Genomic DNA, 18414 nt, shown 5'->3' with positions numbered 1-18414 from the left:
TAACCTTGGGGAGACAGCTATCTGCCGCGGGGGAGACGCGCCGGCTTAGTCACTCGGGGTGGGGGGAAGGGACAATAAAGTTCAAAAATAACCCGATCTTGAACGGCAGTGCCAAGGCCGGCAGGTGCCCGCAGGCAGGGGCCAGCGCTGGGCTCGCCGCCGGGCTGCGGCGCAAGGTGGGCGTCCAGGACATCTCCTCCAGATCCCAGGGGAGCTGGGTGAGGTTTTCTCCCATCCTGTCCTACCACGCCTTGAACCTTAGAATGAACCAGTTCATTGAGTGCTGAAGCAACATTGCTGGTCAATAAAACAGTTTCTGGCATAGCGCTATTTGTAGTTACTTTTGGTTTCTCTGAGAGACTGCAAATAATGAGACGTAGACATTAACACCTCGTGAATACATTTAACGTTCCAGCTATATTCAGCATGACTGTAGATAAAGGTAGCACCAAACAATCATTGAAGCTTAAAGAACATTTTAAAAATAAGTACCAAGGCCTCATATTTGTTCTGAAACTGTTTGTTTTGTTTTCAGGGAATATTGTTGAATTTAATTGTCTTGGCAAGGCACTCAAAGTGTTGAGTGCTTCGCTGCGGTGGGGCCTCACAGCCTTCCCTTCCAAAATCACCCCGGGGGAACAGAGGGGACCAGAGCCTCACTGAGCCTCCCTCCCCACTGAGATGCTTATCTCCACCAAACCCACCGGGCCTTCCTGACATGGTGACTCCCATTGCTTTCCACAGGTTAGACACAGCGTGGTGGCACCGGTGTTGCTTCCTTCTGGATGCCAAGCAAAGAAACACAGAGCACCCTTGGGCCTTTCACCTCCTGGCCATGCAATGCAAGACCATGCAGCAGGACCTTGCAGCACGACCGCCTCCTCCAGGCTTTCACCTCTGGTTTTCATCCCTCCCTTCGCCTCCTCCTTCCCTCCCTGTCCTTGACCAGCCGCGATCTTGGCATTCCTACAGCTTTAACAGCCCTGTAACTGCGCGGGAACAGTCCATGTGATTGAACCAGAGTTTACAGCAGCATTGCTTCATCGCTGGAGCACGAACAAGGGGAGGACAGCACCGGCAGCTGGGGGGATGCTGCAGGCAGTGAAAGTCACGGGATGGGTAAGGGGGGATCCTCTTGCTGGCTGGGTCTGCAGGGTGAAGGGCTTTCGGCAGGTTGGGTTCCTGCTCTGCTGAGGACCCTTTGGGGAATGAACCTGAACTTCCAGCTCCACTTTGAGCTGTGTCCTAGATTTGTCACTCTTTGGAGAAATAGGACTTTATTTTTATTTTTTTAATTGCTGCCTTCTCCTCATTGTTTCAGGGAGAGAGCTGACCCAGAGGGACCTGAGCGGGGTCTTGCATCTCCCCCTTGGGGATGCCCAACACAAACTAACTCCCCAACATCCAGAGGGACTGTGTCCTCCCAGGACATCCCAGCCTGACTTCGAGATGGACCCACCACTCCTGAGCCACCAGCTGACTTTCAGACCAGAGCAGGACCTTCTCATATTCATGATGCCATAGGGGTGAAGCAGAGCATCACCACCCCACGGCAAAGGACCAGTGTTGGGGTCCTGGGCAGGGAAAGGGTCAGGATGGGGAAGCAGGTGATGTGCAGCCTAGTGCTCCAACAGGGACAGCCCATGGGTGCTTTGGTGCCCGCCTGCTGTCCTCAGCACCACCAACACGCTCCAGTCAGCCCTGTCCCTCCATACTGGGGATGGTACAAATCACTTTTGGCAATGGAGGCCGAGATGAGTGAGCAGAGACAGCTGCAGGTGGGCTTGACAGGCTGATTGAAGCTTTTCTAAAGGGGCATTTTAGCTGGAGTGACCCAAAAGGTGAGGTTTTCTCACAACCTCCTGAGTTGTCACCCTCCTCACTTGTGGCCCATGGCTACAAGAAGCCTTTCTGGGACAGGATGGTCCCCATCCCACGTGCCAGAATCCCCACCAAGGAGAGGAAGCCATGGCAGCTCCATCCACACTCTCCTCTGATGCCCTCTCTGTGGTTTTCCCCACTGCACCTCCTTTGGGAACAACTTCAGTTTCGCATGCAATAAAACAGCCACTCTCTGGACTTTCCTGACGTCACAGCAGATCTTCCCATCATTCACTATCTCGGTGATCTCACCAGGAACAGCTCGGCGGCGCAGCCAGGGCACAGGACGTGCGTGGTGCAAGGTGAGGGGTTGGAGGAGGCGTTCAGGTATCGGGGCAAGTGATGCCTCTTGCCAAGGGAATGCATTCAGCAGAGATGAACAGCATCATGGCTCTATCCATACCAGCCAGCGTAAGAACAGACATCAAAAATGAGTTTCCATGAATACTTGCAGAGCAGGAGATGGCTTCAAAGGAGGTGTGTTGTACCCAGCAGCCAGCCCATGACAGGTCCATGGCAGTCTCCACAAGGCTTTCCTCAGCCCCTGGACCTCCCCAGTCACAGAATCATTTTGGTTGGAAGTCCGACCATAACCTAACTCTGGCACTAAACCACATCCTCTAGCATTAAACCATGTCTTCCTAACACTTCACCCCACAAAAACACTGGTTTCCTTTCCAAACCTCCCTGCCTGTGCCACAACAATCTCTGACATCCCCACACGTCAGGATGGGGGTCCCTGGTAGCACCTCCTTCCTCCCCCCAACTTCTGACATTATTTGCAGGCAGAAGAAATTGAGAAGGCAAAACTTTGGCTGTTCAGAAGTTGAAGTCACAAAATAACTGCGGGTTTCTCCTCCCCTTTGCCATCTGTGCAATGAAGGATCAGTTCCTGTCGCTGGTTTCTTCCCCAGCTCCACGCAGGCAATCTGCAGCAGAACTCTGCAGCTGCAGGGAAGTGGCCAGAGAAGGTGTGTGGCTTGAGGTCCTGCACTCCCTGTCCCCCTAATCTTAATTAGATCTCAGGCCTCAAGTTATTTTTCAAGCAACGGTGAAGTCTGGAAATAACTGAGGGACACGAAAGGCTTGGAAAGCAAAACAGTGCAATTCTTGGGGACCATCAACGGGGTCTAAAAGCCACAGGAGGATGTAAAACAACTCATCCCAAAGTTTGAGCTGAGGAAACCTAACCAGTAGGCAAAGAGGAAATGTACCTGAAACACAAGACCTTTGGGAAACAATAGGGAGTTGTCAATTTTAACATGAAATAACTCATGATCCTGACTGCAGGAAGTGGCTCCAAAGCAGGTAATGGAGAAATCAGATGGGATCCTGGCAGGATCGGCTTATAAAGAGCTGTTTAGTCCAGCCTATATATATAGGGGGAGATGCGTGTGTGTATTTGTAGGTGTCTGTGTGTGCGTGCAGGTGCCTACATGCAAAGGGAGTGAGCTCAGCGGCCCTCGCTCTGCCCCTGCTGCTTGTTTGCATATGTACAAATGTGTGTGTGTATATATAAATATATACACACACAAAAGGACACAGACAGGGATTTTGAAGGCGAGTCCCCAGCACTTCCTTGTTTCCCCCATCTCTCTTCCCTGATCCCCACTCCTGATCCCTTTGACCCATTGCCCTGCGGATTTTCCCTTCTCCCCTTACACAGCAAAAAAATGGGAGGACATAGTAAAGGGGATTAAGAAAAAAGTGTCCTGCCCCTTCTTTTTCTTTGCACAGCATTGCAACATCGGCTTGAGAACGGACTCACCGTTCCTCCAAAGTGTCATCTTAGGCCACGTAACAACACAAATAGCGTTGCCCGATGCTCCAGGTTTATGCCACGCACAGATCCTTCCCCTGCTCAGATTCCTGTTTCCCTCATCCAGCTTAATATAAAAATTAAACACACACAGGCAGCAGCGGGTAGAGGCAAAAAGAGCATTTGCAATGGGAAAGAACAGAAGAAAGGCCGCATCTCCATGTGATAAAATTTTATTACAAAATATGAGAAAGATTAATAGCCATAGGGGAGTTTCGGGGGGAGAGGGAGTTATGTAACAAACAAAAGCATCACCAGGAAAAATAAACCTTCCACCCAAGTTTTCCAGGTCCCAATTTTTTTTTCACATTGTGTTCATCTCAGACAGTAAACAATCACTTTCCATCCACGCAGACCCGTGAAGTGATACAGTGCTCTTTTTTTCCTATTTACATCAATTTTTTGGGTTTATTTTTTCCCGACTATGATACAAGTGTGGCAGAGACAAGGCGCCAGGCTGGCTTTCGTTCTGCACCAAGCACGGGCTTGCAAAGCCTCCCCGGTTTGCAAACCTGTTCCAATGTCCCCTTCACCTCAATGTCCCTCCTTCGGCTGGGGTTCGCGCACCCCCAGCTACGTCACTCAGCTCCGAGCTGTCCCCGTCCCTCCCGCAGCCCAGAGGGGCTTTGGTCCTTCAGCATCACTCCCCATCCGCCCCGGCGCTCACCCTTGGCCACCAGGAGCTGCAAAACGAGATGCAAGGCCAGAGGCTGTCCACACAAAGATAGAGAAACAAAAGCCAAGGCTTGCTGTGGTTTTCCTTCAGGCTCTTTTTGTCTTTGCAGTAGTAAAACATTTGCATGTCGGCATTTTGCATGCGGAGCAGTGGTGCTGCTTGGGAAGCAGCACTGGGTTGGGGAGGGTTTTTGTTAAGACATTTCTTCCTCTGCAACCCCCATCAAATTAAAAAATAAATCATATATATACATATATATATACACACACACACATAGTCTATGTGGGGATAAGCAGATGCTTTTTTTTTCTGTAGTGATAAAAAACAAGATCATCAGGAAAATTATTTAAAATTTCCCTACAATTTGAAGCTGCCTGTTGGTTGTTTTGGCTTTGTACTGTTCTTCAGCAAACAGGTTTTGGGCTCCACCAGCACAGCAGGGGAGGGATGGACATTGGGGGTAGTGGAGCTTCCCTTCTCCAAAAACAAGAGGCGGGGCAACGAAACCGCTCTGAGAGGGCCACAGGTGAGGGCTGACCCCAGCACAGGTGGTGTCTGAGTTGACCCTGTGCCCCATAGTTTAACTCTCACCTTGAGGAGGTTCAATCACAATGCACCAAAAAAACCCAACATCTCCCTGCGTGTTATGATATGGGATCTGCTGTCCTGGGACTGCGGTGCCACCAGCTCCCCGTGCCTGGGCTGAACAGGCACCAGACGAGCAGGTGGAGCCCAGCACAGCCGTGTTGGGTGCCCAGCAGCCCCACAGAGCCAGCTTGAGCCTCCTGGAGACACCGGCAGGGACCGGCTGAGGCATCTCCACGCTACCCTGAAACTCCTTTGGCATGAGCTCAACCCGCCTGTGCTGGCAGACGCGCTCCTGCACCACTGCTGCTCTCCAGGGTTGTTTTTTTCCATAGACCTTCCCCGAGCCTCTCCAGACCCATCTATAGGCAGAAGCAAGAGCTAAAATTGTTCCCTGCACGGAGGCTTCAGGCCACATATCACTCCTACCCCTCCATTTCCTCGGAGGAGATGGAACTGCAAGCCCTATTTTCTCATATGGTCCAACCAAACCTCCAAGAGAAAAAGGGCCCAGGTCACAACATTGGATTTGGCAAGGTCCTGTGCCCTGAAGAGGAGCCAGACCCCACAGCCAACAAAGCAGATGGCAAATGAACCCATTTGCTCCAGCACCCACGATCCCCAGCGAGCTGTGGCAACAAGCAATGAAAGAGTTGGAAAAACGACGCGGAGGACGTATATGTGGTCAGCAAAAAGCGACTCATGAGACAGACTCTCCAGTCCTCACTTGAACATGGTGCCAAGAGGGTGTTGTCATCAAACCCTCCAGCCAGGCAAAGTCGCCAGCGCTCAGGTCTGGAAAGCCCTTCCCACGCACCACAGAGAATGTCACCCAAGCCGCCTCCCAGCAATTTGGTGGCCTGACTTCACCTCTCCATCCCCACCCTCGCCACTGGCACGGAGAAAGGAGGAGGCTTCTTGCCAAAGAGCCACACAAAGGGCACATCTTCCATCCCAAAGCCTACACCACACCGTGCAATTCCCTCAGACCCTTCCTGCCATGCCAGACCAGCCACACGTGCTGCAGGTGTGAGTGGTTTTATTTATCCAAGGCAAAGGACAACTAGGAACCCAGCTGCAGTTTTTGACTCATGTGTGGCTGGGCAACAGCAAAAAGGGGTGGCCTTCAAATTTCCACCACATAAAGATGGCATAGTTCAGCATGGCCTTCCAGTTCATACTGCAGACACACATCAGTCCGCATACCCCTTAAATCTGTTCAAGAAAGAATAAAAGAGGAGGATGTGGGGAGGGAAATCGATATTCTGTTGAACACACCGGGCCCATTATTTGTTCCTGATTTATTTATTACCTGCAGGGCTGCTGTTTAAACTGGCATGGCCTGGTTCTTATCCTGTCCTGGTAGACTTTGAAGAATGGCTGATGTGCCCCACGTGTCACAGCACCTCACGGAAGAAGGGGAAAGGTGCCTTACGGAGCCCAAGGCGGGGAACCTGTGAGGTAGGTAACATGATTACAATCTGAACAGCAGGATTTATTGGAATTTGTTTCAAAGACGCTTTTTTTCCTGTTTTTTCTTTTCTATCCAAATGTGATAAAACAGCAACAGCACAAGACCGGTGTGACTGTCGATGACAGGGTGTGTTAGGCACGAGCAGAGCCTGCCCAGCGCTTTTTGGAGAAAGGCACAGAGTATTCTGGGAAACCAGAGCTTCATCAGTGGCTTTTTTACAATGGTTTCAAGACCCACGCTGGTCCTCCCAAAGACACCTGAAGTCAAAATACGTCTTGGAAGCAGAAATGCTTAGGACATAACCAAAAGCCCTGGCCAAGCAGGGCAGATATTCACAGCCCCAAGTGAGATGGCTGCCAGGAAACCACAGGTGGCTCAACAGGACACAGATGACGGCTTTTGTCATCTGCTTTTGTGCTGTCCCTTGCTTGAAGGCACACCAGGTGTGTATGTCATTGGCCCTTTCTTCTTTGCCCCCACAGAGACTGGGATTGTCAACCCAAACAGCCCTGGGCGTGTGCTCGTGTCCCTGCATGTCAGAGGTGCCACATCCACGGCCACGCCACGGGATTGCACTGACAGCTCCAGGTGAGACCTCTCACGCACAGCCAGGCCACCAACCTGTCACAACCCTCCTCGGGCTCACCGAACACACCACCCTGAAAGTGATAAAAAAAATCCCAAAGAGCTTGAGACACGAAGGACAGTTGCTCCTGAGTGACAAATAAATAGCAGGTTTGCTGGAAGAAAGCCCTTTGGAATCCAAGGTCCATCTCTTTAGCGTCTTTGGGAGCCTCATCACGAGATCAGTCTGTAATTATAACTCTTTTAATGAAATTTCTTTTAAAACCAGAAACGGTAGGCGACAGGGCTTGCAGAGGGGGCCACCCCTGCCCTGCCAGTTGATCACAGCATGGGTTTGTTCCTACGTACGCGAGGAGGAGAGGCCCCTCGGAAAATGAGAGTTTCAGCTGCTCTTGGAGTGGGGATCATAGGCGGCTCCTAGTTCTGGTGCCGCTTCATGTGGAGAGCCAGATGGTCGGAGCGGGAGAAGCAGCGGCCGCAGGCCAGGCACTTGAAGGGCTTGGCACCTGTGTGCTTCCGATAGTGCCGGGTCAGCTCGTCGGAGCGGGCGAAGCGCCAGTCGCAGCCTTCCCAGGTGCATTTATAGGGCTTCTCACCTGCAGGGAAGAGCCACAGGTCACGGGCACGGCCCCGCCACGCGAGAGCCAACGCAGACACGCATCTGCCCGGCCTCCCAAACCCCCACCCCGTCCTCCTGGAGACGTGTGGCCTCCCTTGGGCACCCAGGGCTGCCCCACTGCAGAACAGGGCTCATGGCCACACTGAGGCTTTACACGACCAGCGGTCACTTCTGTACACAGCCCACAGCCACCAAGGGACCAGCAATTGTTGAGCTGCAGCAACCAGGTCTTACCCACATACACCCTCCTTTGTTTTCCAGGCTTGGTTTCTAGGGCTGTTCAAGTTCCTGTTTTTGGTTGGTTGGTTTTTGGAGCATTTGGCTAAAAAAATTTCTGAGTTCTCTTTTTTAACTAAAAATTCCTATGGCATGCGTTGCTTCTCATACAGGTGTGGGGGGTACAAGGAGGAAGAAGTGAGTTATGCCATATAAATTTTCCTCAAAGCCTCACGTCTTTGAAACCGCCATCTAACAACCTCTGCCTCAAAGTTCAGCCCTGCAGCAGCTCTCCGTACATAAAACATCGTGTTTTCTTCAGAGCATTTGGGTGACGTAATGCCTCTGCCCTCTCCCCCCCTGCTCCCGCCCATACACACCTATTCCCAAACTGAAATGAATTACAATTGTGCAACTTCTCAGCCAGCTGGGAACTGGACTGGAAAAGCCCATGCCCGCTTCCAGCTGCCTGCGTGCCCAGGTTGCGGAGCTGAACCCTGGCTGCAGCCCTCTCTGCACATGGGTGTGGTGCTCTCAAATATTAGTCCTCGCTCTTAACAGCCTGAACAAGCAGGCAGAGTTCAGGGAATGTGCTGACTTTCCCGACCTCAAATATTTACCGTTTCATCAGCCAATTGCTGAGCGCACCATGAATGCACGTACACATGCAGCCTGCATGCACAGGCATGTGTGTCGTGCTCTGACATGTTTCCCAGCGAACGGCCGTTCCTGTATGCCAGGCGGGTGGTGGATTTGGCCAGGAAACAAGAAAACATTCAGCCACAGCAAGATCTACAGTGGCTTGCACGCACCGCACAAAATATGAGAGCACGGACACGTGAACTTGGAGGAGACAGGGCACCAAGACTACACCCTGCTCACCAAAAAAACCCTGGGCTCTGCACCACAGGGAGGAGACATGGTTATTTTTTATGGCTGAGGTAAATACAGATCTTAAAGTCAGTTTACGAGCAGCACGCCAGGTGTTTTAGGGCATGCTGAGGATCTCGAGTTTTACGTTAGCATGCTAAGACAAAGGCGGGATTTGCACTGCACAGCCACAGACATTGTCCCAGCCAGGTCACCTGGCTGGGTCAACCCTACCAAGGCCCTTTAGTTTCAAACAATAACAAGTTGATCTCCAGGATCGAAACAAAATGCTTTCCATTGTCCCACGAGCTGGCTCCATCTCCCAGGACAGCACGGCAGGGCAAGCTCAAACAAAGGACCCAAACTGGCATTCCCAGCCCCGGGAGGTGGGTGAGCAGCCACCGGGTTATATATTTAATCTCACAATGGCACCCAGGAAATGAATGGTGTCTCCAGGAGATGAATACAGCCCAGCCCATAGCAACGGGCAAACCACAAGTAAAGATCCTAGAGATCGTGTACTTCTCAGCCCAGCTCCCGTCAGGCGAGGAGTCAAGAGAAAGGGCGTTATTAACCCTTCAAGCGATGGAGCTGAAGTGGCATCGAGTGTACTCGTCTGGCAGGGTTGGGACGGGTCCTGTGTTGCGGCTCCAGTGCTGTGCTCAGCGAGGCTGCGGCCTCAAAACAGAACATGAGGCTTCAAAAACTGGACCTGGACACCTTGAGCTCTCTAGTTTGGATTCCCTTCTTTTACACACCCCACAACACCACCAGTTTACTTGGCTACTCAGGTCACATTCTCCTTCACCTCTGCCCTTTTACAGCAAGTGAAGTGGAGGTGGCAAACACACTTAGATTTCCAGCTCAGTTACTGGGAAACCTGAAAAAATTACTGCGTTTTATTCAAAGACCACCCCAGTTTGCCTGGATGCATCTTTATATTGTGATTTGTAAGAACGGTGCATGTCTCAGACAGGTCACATCTCTGGGCACAGAGCTAAGACCTGTGCTCCGAGTAGAAGGAGAAAAGAGATATTTAATTTTAAAGCAAGACCCCTAGCACAGCCCTGAACACAGACTGCTGTTGTGACAAAAGCTTATCACCACACAGCTCTCGGAGCCGGGACAATGTCCTTCCTGTTCCTTTCTTCCACCCCTTCCGTGTTGCTCTCCAGCCCGCTCCTACCCAGGCCCTGCCAAAAAAATATTGTACCTCATGCACAAAGAAAAATTCTTTGCTGGCTTGTTCTAAGGACTGATAAGATGAAAACAGAACAGAGCCAAGTGCAAGAACTGATTCCCAGCCCCAGGATGGGTTTTGTTCGTTGTTAATAAAAAAGAGAAGTGAACTCTGGGCCAGCTTAATTGCTTTCAGTAAAGATCAGCCCTTCTATAAAAGAGATTTATGAGGGCACTGATGGTTCCTGGACTACCCAGGGATCTGATAAAGTTTCAGGTATAATAAATGCCTTAATGAGACCTGTGCTTGAATGCATAAGTGCCACTAAGCCAGGTTTAGCCCGGGAAGCTGATTGTGGTGAGAGCTCCTCTGTATTAGTGACCCTGTTTACACCAGCAAGGGCAGCCCACGACACCTCTGCCCTCAGGAATGACGGCACAACCCATCTGGACAGGTATTCAGAGCCTTTCAGTACCTGTATCCAAGCCCTTCTGTGCAGATATTTGGCAGCACCATTGGCGGGAGCTAAGGGGACAAGCACCGCGTGCCAGTGGTCCGTGTGGCTGGTATACAAGGAGATACGAAGGGTTCCTCCCTCTCCTTGGGAACCACTGGGGTGCTTGACACAAAGAGACAGCACTTGTCTCCTCCAAGGTCATATATATGTACCACATGCCTTTACGCAATCTTTCTGCCAGGCTATGCAGGATCAGACCTGGATAGGATTTTGGAGATCTACAAGGAAGAGCTCAGAGTGATGGAGGTTTTGGGGGCACCTCCTCCTCCCAATCCATTGACTCAAGAGCCTCCAAGAGTTCTCCTAAATTCTAGACCAATGCTCTACAAGGCCAGCAAGTGCACACAGGAATGTACAGTCGCTATAAACCAGTCCAACCATTGGACCATTAACATCAACAGACTTAACTGTGCTCCTTACCCCAATAACCACCCTAGATTAACATAATCACCTCAGCAATATAATCTTTGCCATGAACAGGCACAGAATAGGAAGTGTCAGCAGGCAGCTTCCTGGTGATGTGGTGCTCTTACCTGTGTGAGTCCTCTGATGTGCCTTCAGGTGGGAGCTCTTGGTATAAACTTTTGAGCAACCTGCAAAAACAGAAAAGACACGACTTCCCTGTGAGAAAGAGGCCCTTCCTCAAACAAATCCAGAACATCTATTTATATTTGAGGTTAGGGACTGAGCAGGCGTGAAAAGCACCCTGAGTAATTATGCAAATAAACCTGGCTATACCCATTTTGTTTCAGCAGTAGCTAAACAGCATTTGTTCTCCAAGAGAGACAAACCTTTACAACACCCCATCTTTTGCCACACAATCCTGAAACCCATGGGCATTGTGCTGGGCATTAGTCAGGGGGAAGAGTCAGGCACAGAGTTCCAAATACCCCCTTCCTCAACCAGGTGTTGGAGGCAGGATGGAAACATTAAATTCATCACTGTTAGCTTCTGGCTTTGTGCTGACATTTGTCTTTCTGGATTCCAGACGTAACTGATATCACTGCTACAAGGTTGGAGGGAAGATATATTTTGGAATAGTCCCAGCCCCAGCACTTGTGGTGAAAATTTTCCAGGAAGCGGGAAACGCTGGGTACGCTGAGGAGCCACAGCTTGGCTTTCAAGATCCAGAATAAAGCCAGTGGGAAGTTTTTTCAGAAGATCAGCGACAACAGGTTCAATCAAAGAAAGGCTCCTAACAGAAACACCATGACTTGGGCAGAAGTTTCAACAGGCATCCCAAAATGAATCATTGCTAGTTCCTCGTTTCAGTTAGATGAAGTTTAGAAAAGCCTCTTATCCTGCCTCTATGGCCCTGCTTCATTGTGTTTTGACAAGTATACTGAAATAGGAATTTGAATTTTTATGACCTGCATAAGTAACAGTCATATTTTTCGTTCCAGTGTTTCCACGCAGCCTGAAGAAGCCTCTTGCACAGAATCAGCTCTCCGTCCTGTCCTGCTCAGGAGGTGCAGGAGCAGCCAGCTGCCTTTCTCCTCCCCATGGTAGGAGGGTTAAGGGTTGTTGACCCAGTCCGATTTTTCTTCTGGTGCTCTGAAGCCTCGGAGGTCCCTCACGCTCAGGAGAAGGATGAGTATGCACAAGACCAAGGGCTGCCTTGAGAAATTAAGCCAGCGGAGCACCCAGGGCAGTTTCCAAACCCAAAGGGAGCAACACAGAGAGGCCAGAGCAGCTCATGGCCGAGCTTCATTTCCCCATGAGGACGCAGAGGAAAAAGTGCTTTGGCCACTACCTGGCAACTTGGATCTGGGCTTTGCAAACAGGTCTTCCCTGTTCATCCGGTTACAGGTGTGAACTCAGCATTGTCGCTTCCTCACCCAGACCACCTCAGGAAGACCTGCTGCCCCTGCCACCAGTCCTGGCTGGTTTCACCTCCAGCTGAACCTCAGTGTGAAGGATGAGAAGAAATCCTCCACTGTGTCTGCGCATACACACCATCGAGCCACCCGGTGTTTATTCAGTGGAGGTTCTGGGTTTTTTTTGTGCCATGGATATCTTTCTGCTTTCCAGTGCAGGCCAAAATCCTGCTGAAAACAGGTGATCTTTGCCTTGGTAATGCATCCCACACAATGAGACTCTTGCTCTGACCAGTTCTGACAAGAGTGGAGGGGTCTGTTTCAGACCCATTGCGCACTCTTACCCTTACTCAGTCTCCCACCCTTACTCAGTCTCCCACCATGACCAGCAGAAGGTCATAGATTTGGCAGAGGCTGTTAACCACAAACCATGGGTCCAGCTTCCGGCTCAGAAAGTCCCTAATCTGCAGGTTGCCAGAGGGCGGGAAGGAGTAAGCACAGAAAAGATCTTTCTAAATATGTCCTGTTCTTATACACTTCCTCTGGTCACTGCGGAAGACAGGATCTGGGCTGACCTACTACAGCCACTCTTGTGCCACGGAAACAGCACATAAATCTCGCAGGAGGCAGTTAGGAAATGACTTTCCCCAGTTCACACACCCCCACGGGAAAAGTGTTAGCTAATCTCCAACAGCTGATGGCTGGGGCTGGGCCCAGGAAGTGGGAGGTGTGTGTCCCTGCACAAGGACCAGTGATTTTCAAGCCCTCACACTGGTTTCACTGGGTTTCCTCACCAGGGACACGGTTGCTTCTCTCCCATGCGGCACAGTTCGCAGCTGTGGGTCCCACAAGCTCTCTGTGCACAGCGCAGGAAACCCTGCAAGTTCTCCTCTTGCCAAGGCATCGCAGGTCCTTAGATGGACATGCTCATGCAGTGAGGTGACACACAGGGAACAGCTTCAGCCCTGGGCTGATTGTTACCCTGAAATGCCTTTCCACACCATCCTGATGCAGCACATGAAGCCACTGAAGGATATGACGCAGATATTCAGCTCATTGCCCCTCTGGAAGAAGAAAATTTGGGCTACAGGGAGAGACCGTAAAGGCTGCTTATGGAAATTACTCAATGGTTTGCCACTCGTTATGCGAGAGTGGGAATGGTCAGCGAAAAGCCAGCGTGGTTTCACCTGCAGAGAGCATGTGGCTGCTCAGGGTTAGGCAAGTCCAGAGCAAAACAAGCAGCTAAAGCAGCAGGTTTCCAGGAGCATCCCTCTGTTTTGCAGGAGCACTCTGCCTCCCAGAGTCAGGCTTGCTTTTGCCAGAGTGCAAAGAGGAAAGGGAAGGGGAGAAAAAAGGCATCCGCTAGCACAGGCAGGATCAACCCCTTCTAGTCCCTTGGCGGTGGTAGGAACCCCACTTCCTTGGGTTCTCCACCCAGCTCCACAGCTCCCTTCATCATGCAGACAAACAAAGTGATCTCAGTTAAACTCCCGTGGAGTCCTAAGGCAGCCCCAGCCTCAGTGTGTCAAGAAGAGACCCCCCCAAAGCCAAGCCAGTACATCAGCCATGAGCATACCTGGGAAATCGCAGTGATGGATTCTCCTTTTCTCCAGCTCAGGGTTGTTGCGCCTGTTGTATTTGGGGGGCTGCATGACAATGTGCCCTTGGGAAAGGGTCCCAAGGCCATTGGGGACTTGAGGGGCCTGGGATGACTGGACCAACTTCAGTCCAAAAGTGGCTTCATACGATGGTGGAGGAGAGATGGTGTTGATGAGCTCGGGTTGATTTTCTGGGCTGCCAGGCTGCGAGTTGGGGGGCGAAGGGGGCAGGTTCACTCCCGGGACAGCGTAGAACTGCCCTGAGATGCTGAAGTTTCCCTGTCCCTGGGAGACGTGTGGGTACTGCTTAACTGGGCCTCCTGGATGGACAGGTCTGTGGGCCACACTGGACATAGTGTTACCTGTGGACATGGTGACACCACTGAGGCTGTTGATGGCTGTTGTGTTGTTGGAGGAGGACGTCAGGGTGGTAATGTCACCGCTTCCATTGCCAAGAGGCATTTGGTAAAGCTGGGGTTGCTGTGGGTTGGTAGATAAAGGGATCTCGGAGGGCATCTCCTGCTTGATGAAGATGTTGTTCACTGCCACTGACTGGGGCATGCTGAAGACACTGGTGAAGTCAGGCAGGGTCTGTGTGGAGCCGGAGGCAGAAGAGCAGGGCTGGGCAAAGCTGGTGCCGGGCTCTGTTTTGATCTGTGTGAATGGTGTAATGGGTCTGGGTGGCCGGTAAAGTCCAGTGCGCAAGTGTGTGGTGTCTGGCAGAATCACATTGATGTTCACACTGTACGGCGTCGAGGAAGGCTTTTCCGTGGAGAAGAACTCATCTACCACCGAGGCACTCTCCCGGCGGTACTTCTTGTCTGGTATCATCGGGATGGGTGGCACCTCGTTCGAAAGGTACTTATCCATTTCAGATCGGGCCTACAGCAAAAAATACAGACAAGAACTTGTGAAGAGCTACGTCAACACACGTGGTGGGAGTTCAACATTCAACAAGTACTTAAGCTAGCAGGAAATGGAGAGAACAGCAAGAACGGCCCAGGAGTCACCGGCTGTGGTGATTTAGCTTCAGTCTCTGACTCAGCCACAGACTCCCCAGGAGTGAATCACTGTCCTCTGTCCCACTTCCCTCCCACCTATCTGCACTGATAGCAAAGGGTAAGCCAGGCAGAGGATGCATTTATGAAAGAAATACAATCTGATAAAGAAGAGCCAAGCTTTAGGTACAAAGCTCTGGTCACACCAACAGGAGAATTTAACACTAGAAATGGGATTAAATCAGAAACTGTGCTCCAGTCAGCCTCACGCTTTGGGCATGTCGGATTTGCAGCCCACATTAGACATGCTGACTCTGGTGTCCTGGCCAACAGACTGAGATGTATTGCATTTTATTCTAGGACAATACCTTCAATTAGCTGAGAATATTCTAAGACAATATCTTTAACTAATTGAGAATAATTTGGGCTATCACCCTAGATATCCAAGTGATGTTGCCACTAATTCTGTGAGGCTAAAATTGAAACTTTCAGGCATACTATTACGGTCTTGCCTTGGTAAAATGACTCAGCCCTCACCTAACCTTTGGTTTAGTTCTAGTTTTGTAGAGCTGTTTTCACAAGTCTGGGTCCTCCAGGCTAGCAGGACCTCTAGCTCTGACAATCATCACTTGCCAGGTTTCTTCCCCTCTTGCTTCTTGTCTGATGCAGCATCCCACTGGATCCAGGCCCAATAATTCAGCAGCCTGATGGAGCAATCCGCTAGGAAATTCATCCCCTGGCATTTGATGACTCAAGTTCTGCTCTTTGTGGTTAAAGATACCAGTGCTAATGCTCTTCTATAAAGCTCCAGCCTTTAATTATGTGGTTATCCATGTGTCAAGCTCATTGCGAAGCCCTCATAGACTCATTCATATGTAGAGGAGCTGGCAAAACCACCAGGTTTCCCTGGCAGAGCCTACTACAGTGCACTTCAGGAGAGCAAGCTGATCCTGCCCCACACCCTGCACGCTTGAGCTGAGGGTTTTACAGCTCTGAACTATGTCACTGGAGTGCAATGGGCCAAAGTCATCCCTGCTGCAACCAACCTCATTGCTCTTAACAAAGCTGGACAGGACCCAAGAGATTTCCTCGCCCTTTCCAGCGAAACATATCACCTGCACTTCCAGCTAATTCAAAAGAGCCTTTGCACCTCTGCAAGCCATATTGGCAATGCATGGGTAAGCTGGCTTACACCCAAATACAGGTACGTGCCACAAATACACCCTCTCCTACATGGGTAGAAGCTCAGAGCAGCTAGATTTGGAAGCGCTACGCTGCACTGGAACCAGGCACATCAAACTGGGACTGTGTTTTCTATGCCATGCTCGCTGCGCTGGTGTGTCTACGTGCTGTGCTGTAGACCCTACCTGTCCTCAGTGAATGTGCAGGCCCTGAAAAGTCCCTGCCCTCGTAAAGGAAGCTACCTGTTGGCAATACAAGCTCACTTTGTGTCACACCCTCACCTAACTGCCTCTGCTCCAGCAACACCCACCCTGTGCTCCAGCGAGGAAACCCTTGCCCGGGCATACCCTAAGCTAAGGCACCAACAGGAGGCAGGGGAGAGAATAAGAGACCATCAACCCAGTCCTCAAAGACTGGTCTAAACCCCTGATTTCCTCTCTGCTCTGCCTTGCAGTGTCCACCTTGGGTTCCTGTCCGAGGGAGAACCACACCAGAGCTTTGGAGCTGAGCTGCCCTGTGCCCCCACACGGGCACGTTGAGTGACCCTGGGGAGGCAGCTCGCTCTAGGCAGTACCAGAGGCTCCGAATACCGAACATACCTGAGCAATGAAATGACCCACTTGCCAGGAGTGGGGGCGGGGAGGAAGGTGTTGGATGCCTTTTACTTCTACACTTCCCTTATCTCTGGCACTTAACTTTCTCACCTTCAGCTCCCAAGGGAAGGTCTCTCCCCCCACAACTCCAGTGGGTCCTTATACAGCAGCTGACCAGGCAGGGAAATTAAATGTAAAAGGGCACGTTGGTCCCTGGTTTCAGATCCAAAACCCGCATTCTCAGCAGAGTATCCCTGTCCGCTGGCTACCCCGCTGTTCAGTGTCTCCCAGTCTCCTTTCCTCTCATCATCACCCCTACCTGCAGAGCAAAGTCTTCTTGCTGTCATTCCATTAAAGCCTGATAAATCCAACTCTGACCCTGAGCAGCCCCAGGATCTAGGGCAAATAGGGTGTTAAGGGGCAGATGGTGAGCAGGACAAAAGCGATGGGCTTTCAAAAGACAGGAAAGAACACCAGTCCTCTCCAGCCACACCGGTGCATGCAGGACTGGAATGGTGAGGGTCCCACTCCACTGGAATCCAGGATGTCACAATACTGCTGCTTGCGTGAAAAGTCCCATGTGACCCCAAGGCCCCAGCGTCCTTCAAAGAGGAAAATGGGGAATTTTGCTTATTTGTGGCCCAGAAATGCTTAACAATGCTAGTTCGCTCCCACACCGCTCATGCGGAGTGCTGACACCTACTACCAAAATACTGCCCTAAGCACCTCCCAGCCCATGTTTTATCCAAAACCAGCTCCTTGGCCCATGGTCAGCACAACCAGGGTGACTAAGTGCTGACATGTCTGGGTGGGATCCAACTTGAGTGTCTTGAATGCAGGTGTGTCTATCTGGCTGCTCCTTTCATACTTGGTGGGGATCCAATTAATGAAGACATAAGAAAAATGGAGGAGATAGAGCTACAACCAGGACCCAAGTGTCTTGCAGAGATGGAGACACCATGAGCAGGAGGAATGCACCCCAGCTGGAAGCAGAGGTGGGAGGACGAGGGACACGAAGTTGTTGAAGGGTTTGGAGGGGAAGCCGTATGAGGAGCAGCTAAAGTCACTGTGTTTGTTCAGCCTGGAGGAGACTGAGGGCAGAGCTCATGGGCTGCAGGTTCCTCAGCAGGAGCAGGAGGGGCAGGGCTGAGCTCTTCTCTGTGACAGTGACAGAGCCCAGGGAATGGCAGAAGATGTGCTGGGGGGGTCAGTGGGACATGAGGAAAAGGTTCTTCACCCAGAGGTGCTGGACACTGAACAGGCTCCCCAGGGAGGTGTCACAGCCCCAACCTGACAGTGTTCAAGAAGAGACTGGACAACGTCCTCAGACACACGGGGTGACCTGTGGGGTGTCCTGTGCAGGGACAGGAGCTGGACTCCATGAGCCTGTGGGTCCCTCCCAATTCAGGACATTCTGTGATTCTATGAGGGAGCAAAGGTGCCACCAGCTCCTCGCCAGCAGACCTGGGCGATGGAGCAATGGTCCCAGCTCAGTCTCCCAAGGGACACTCTCACCAGCAGGGACAGGAGCACACGGGTGGAGGGCTGAGGAAAACACGTCACCTCTAGAATGAGTGGCGGCATCCGCTGTTCCATCCTCATCGGGTGCAGCTGTGGGGCAGACAGGGCTGGGTTAGTGGAGCGGACGGCCTCCCCTGTGCCCAGCCACCCCCGGCCATGGAGGGGCTCACCCCCCGCTCCCCAGCCCCCCACAGCCCCAGCGCCTCAAGCCACCATCACCAGCACCGAACCACCATTGCCCCCAGCCTTGGCATAGCCACCTGCAGGCCGGGAGGACCAGCAG

General features: G+C 51.5%; 1 protein-coding gene across 3 annotated transcripts in view; it reads right to left on the bottom strand.

The window, feature by feature from the left end:
- Positions 1–3857: 3857 nt before the first annotated feature.
- Positions 3858–18414, bottom strand: part of LOC102083464 (Krueppel-like factor 5) — a 29348-nt gene continuing 14791 nt past the window's right edge. Inside the window, exons 2-5 of one of the 3 annotated variants that reach the window (XM_021294157.2) lie at positions 18174–18221; positions 13816–14719; positions 10956–11015; positions 3858–7616 (exon numbers count right to left, since the gene is read on the bottom strand). In XM_021294157.2, coding sequence (XP_021149832.2) covers positions 7438–7616; positions 10956–11015; positions 13816–14719; positions 18174–18221 — 1191 coding nt within the window. In that variant the 3' untranslated portion in view covers positions 3858–7437. Of the gene's footprint in view, positions 7617–10955; positions 11016–13815; positions 14720–16929; positions 17426–18173; positions 18222–18414 lie in introns of those variants that run through there. The other 2 variants (XM_021294258.2, XM_005498058.3) reach the window with 2 other exon arrangements.

This window comes from Columba livia, chromosome 12 (genome assembly GCF_036013475.1).
Source record: "Columba livia isolate bColLiv1 breed racing homer chromosome 12, bColLiv1.pat.W.v2, whole genome shotgun sequence".
NCBI lineage: Eukaryota > Metazoa > Chordata > Aves > Columbiformes > Columbidae > Columba > Columba livia.
The sequence above is the reverse complement of the archived record's forward strand: the minus strand, read 5'-3'. Positions and strand labels throughout refer to the sequence as shown.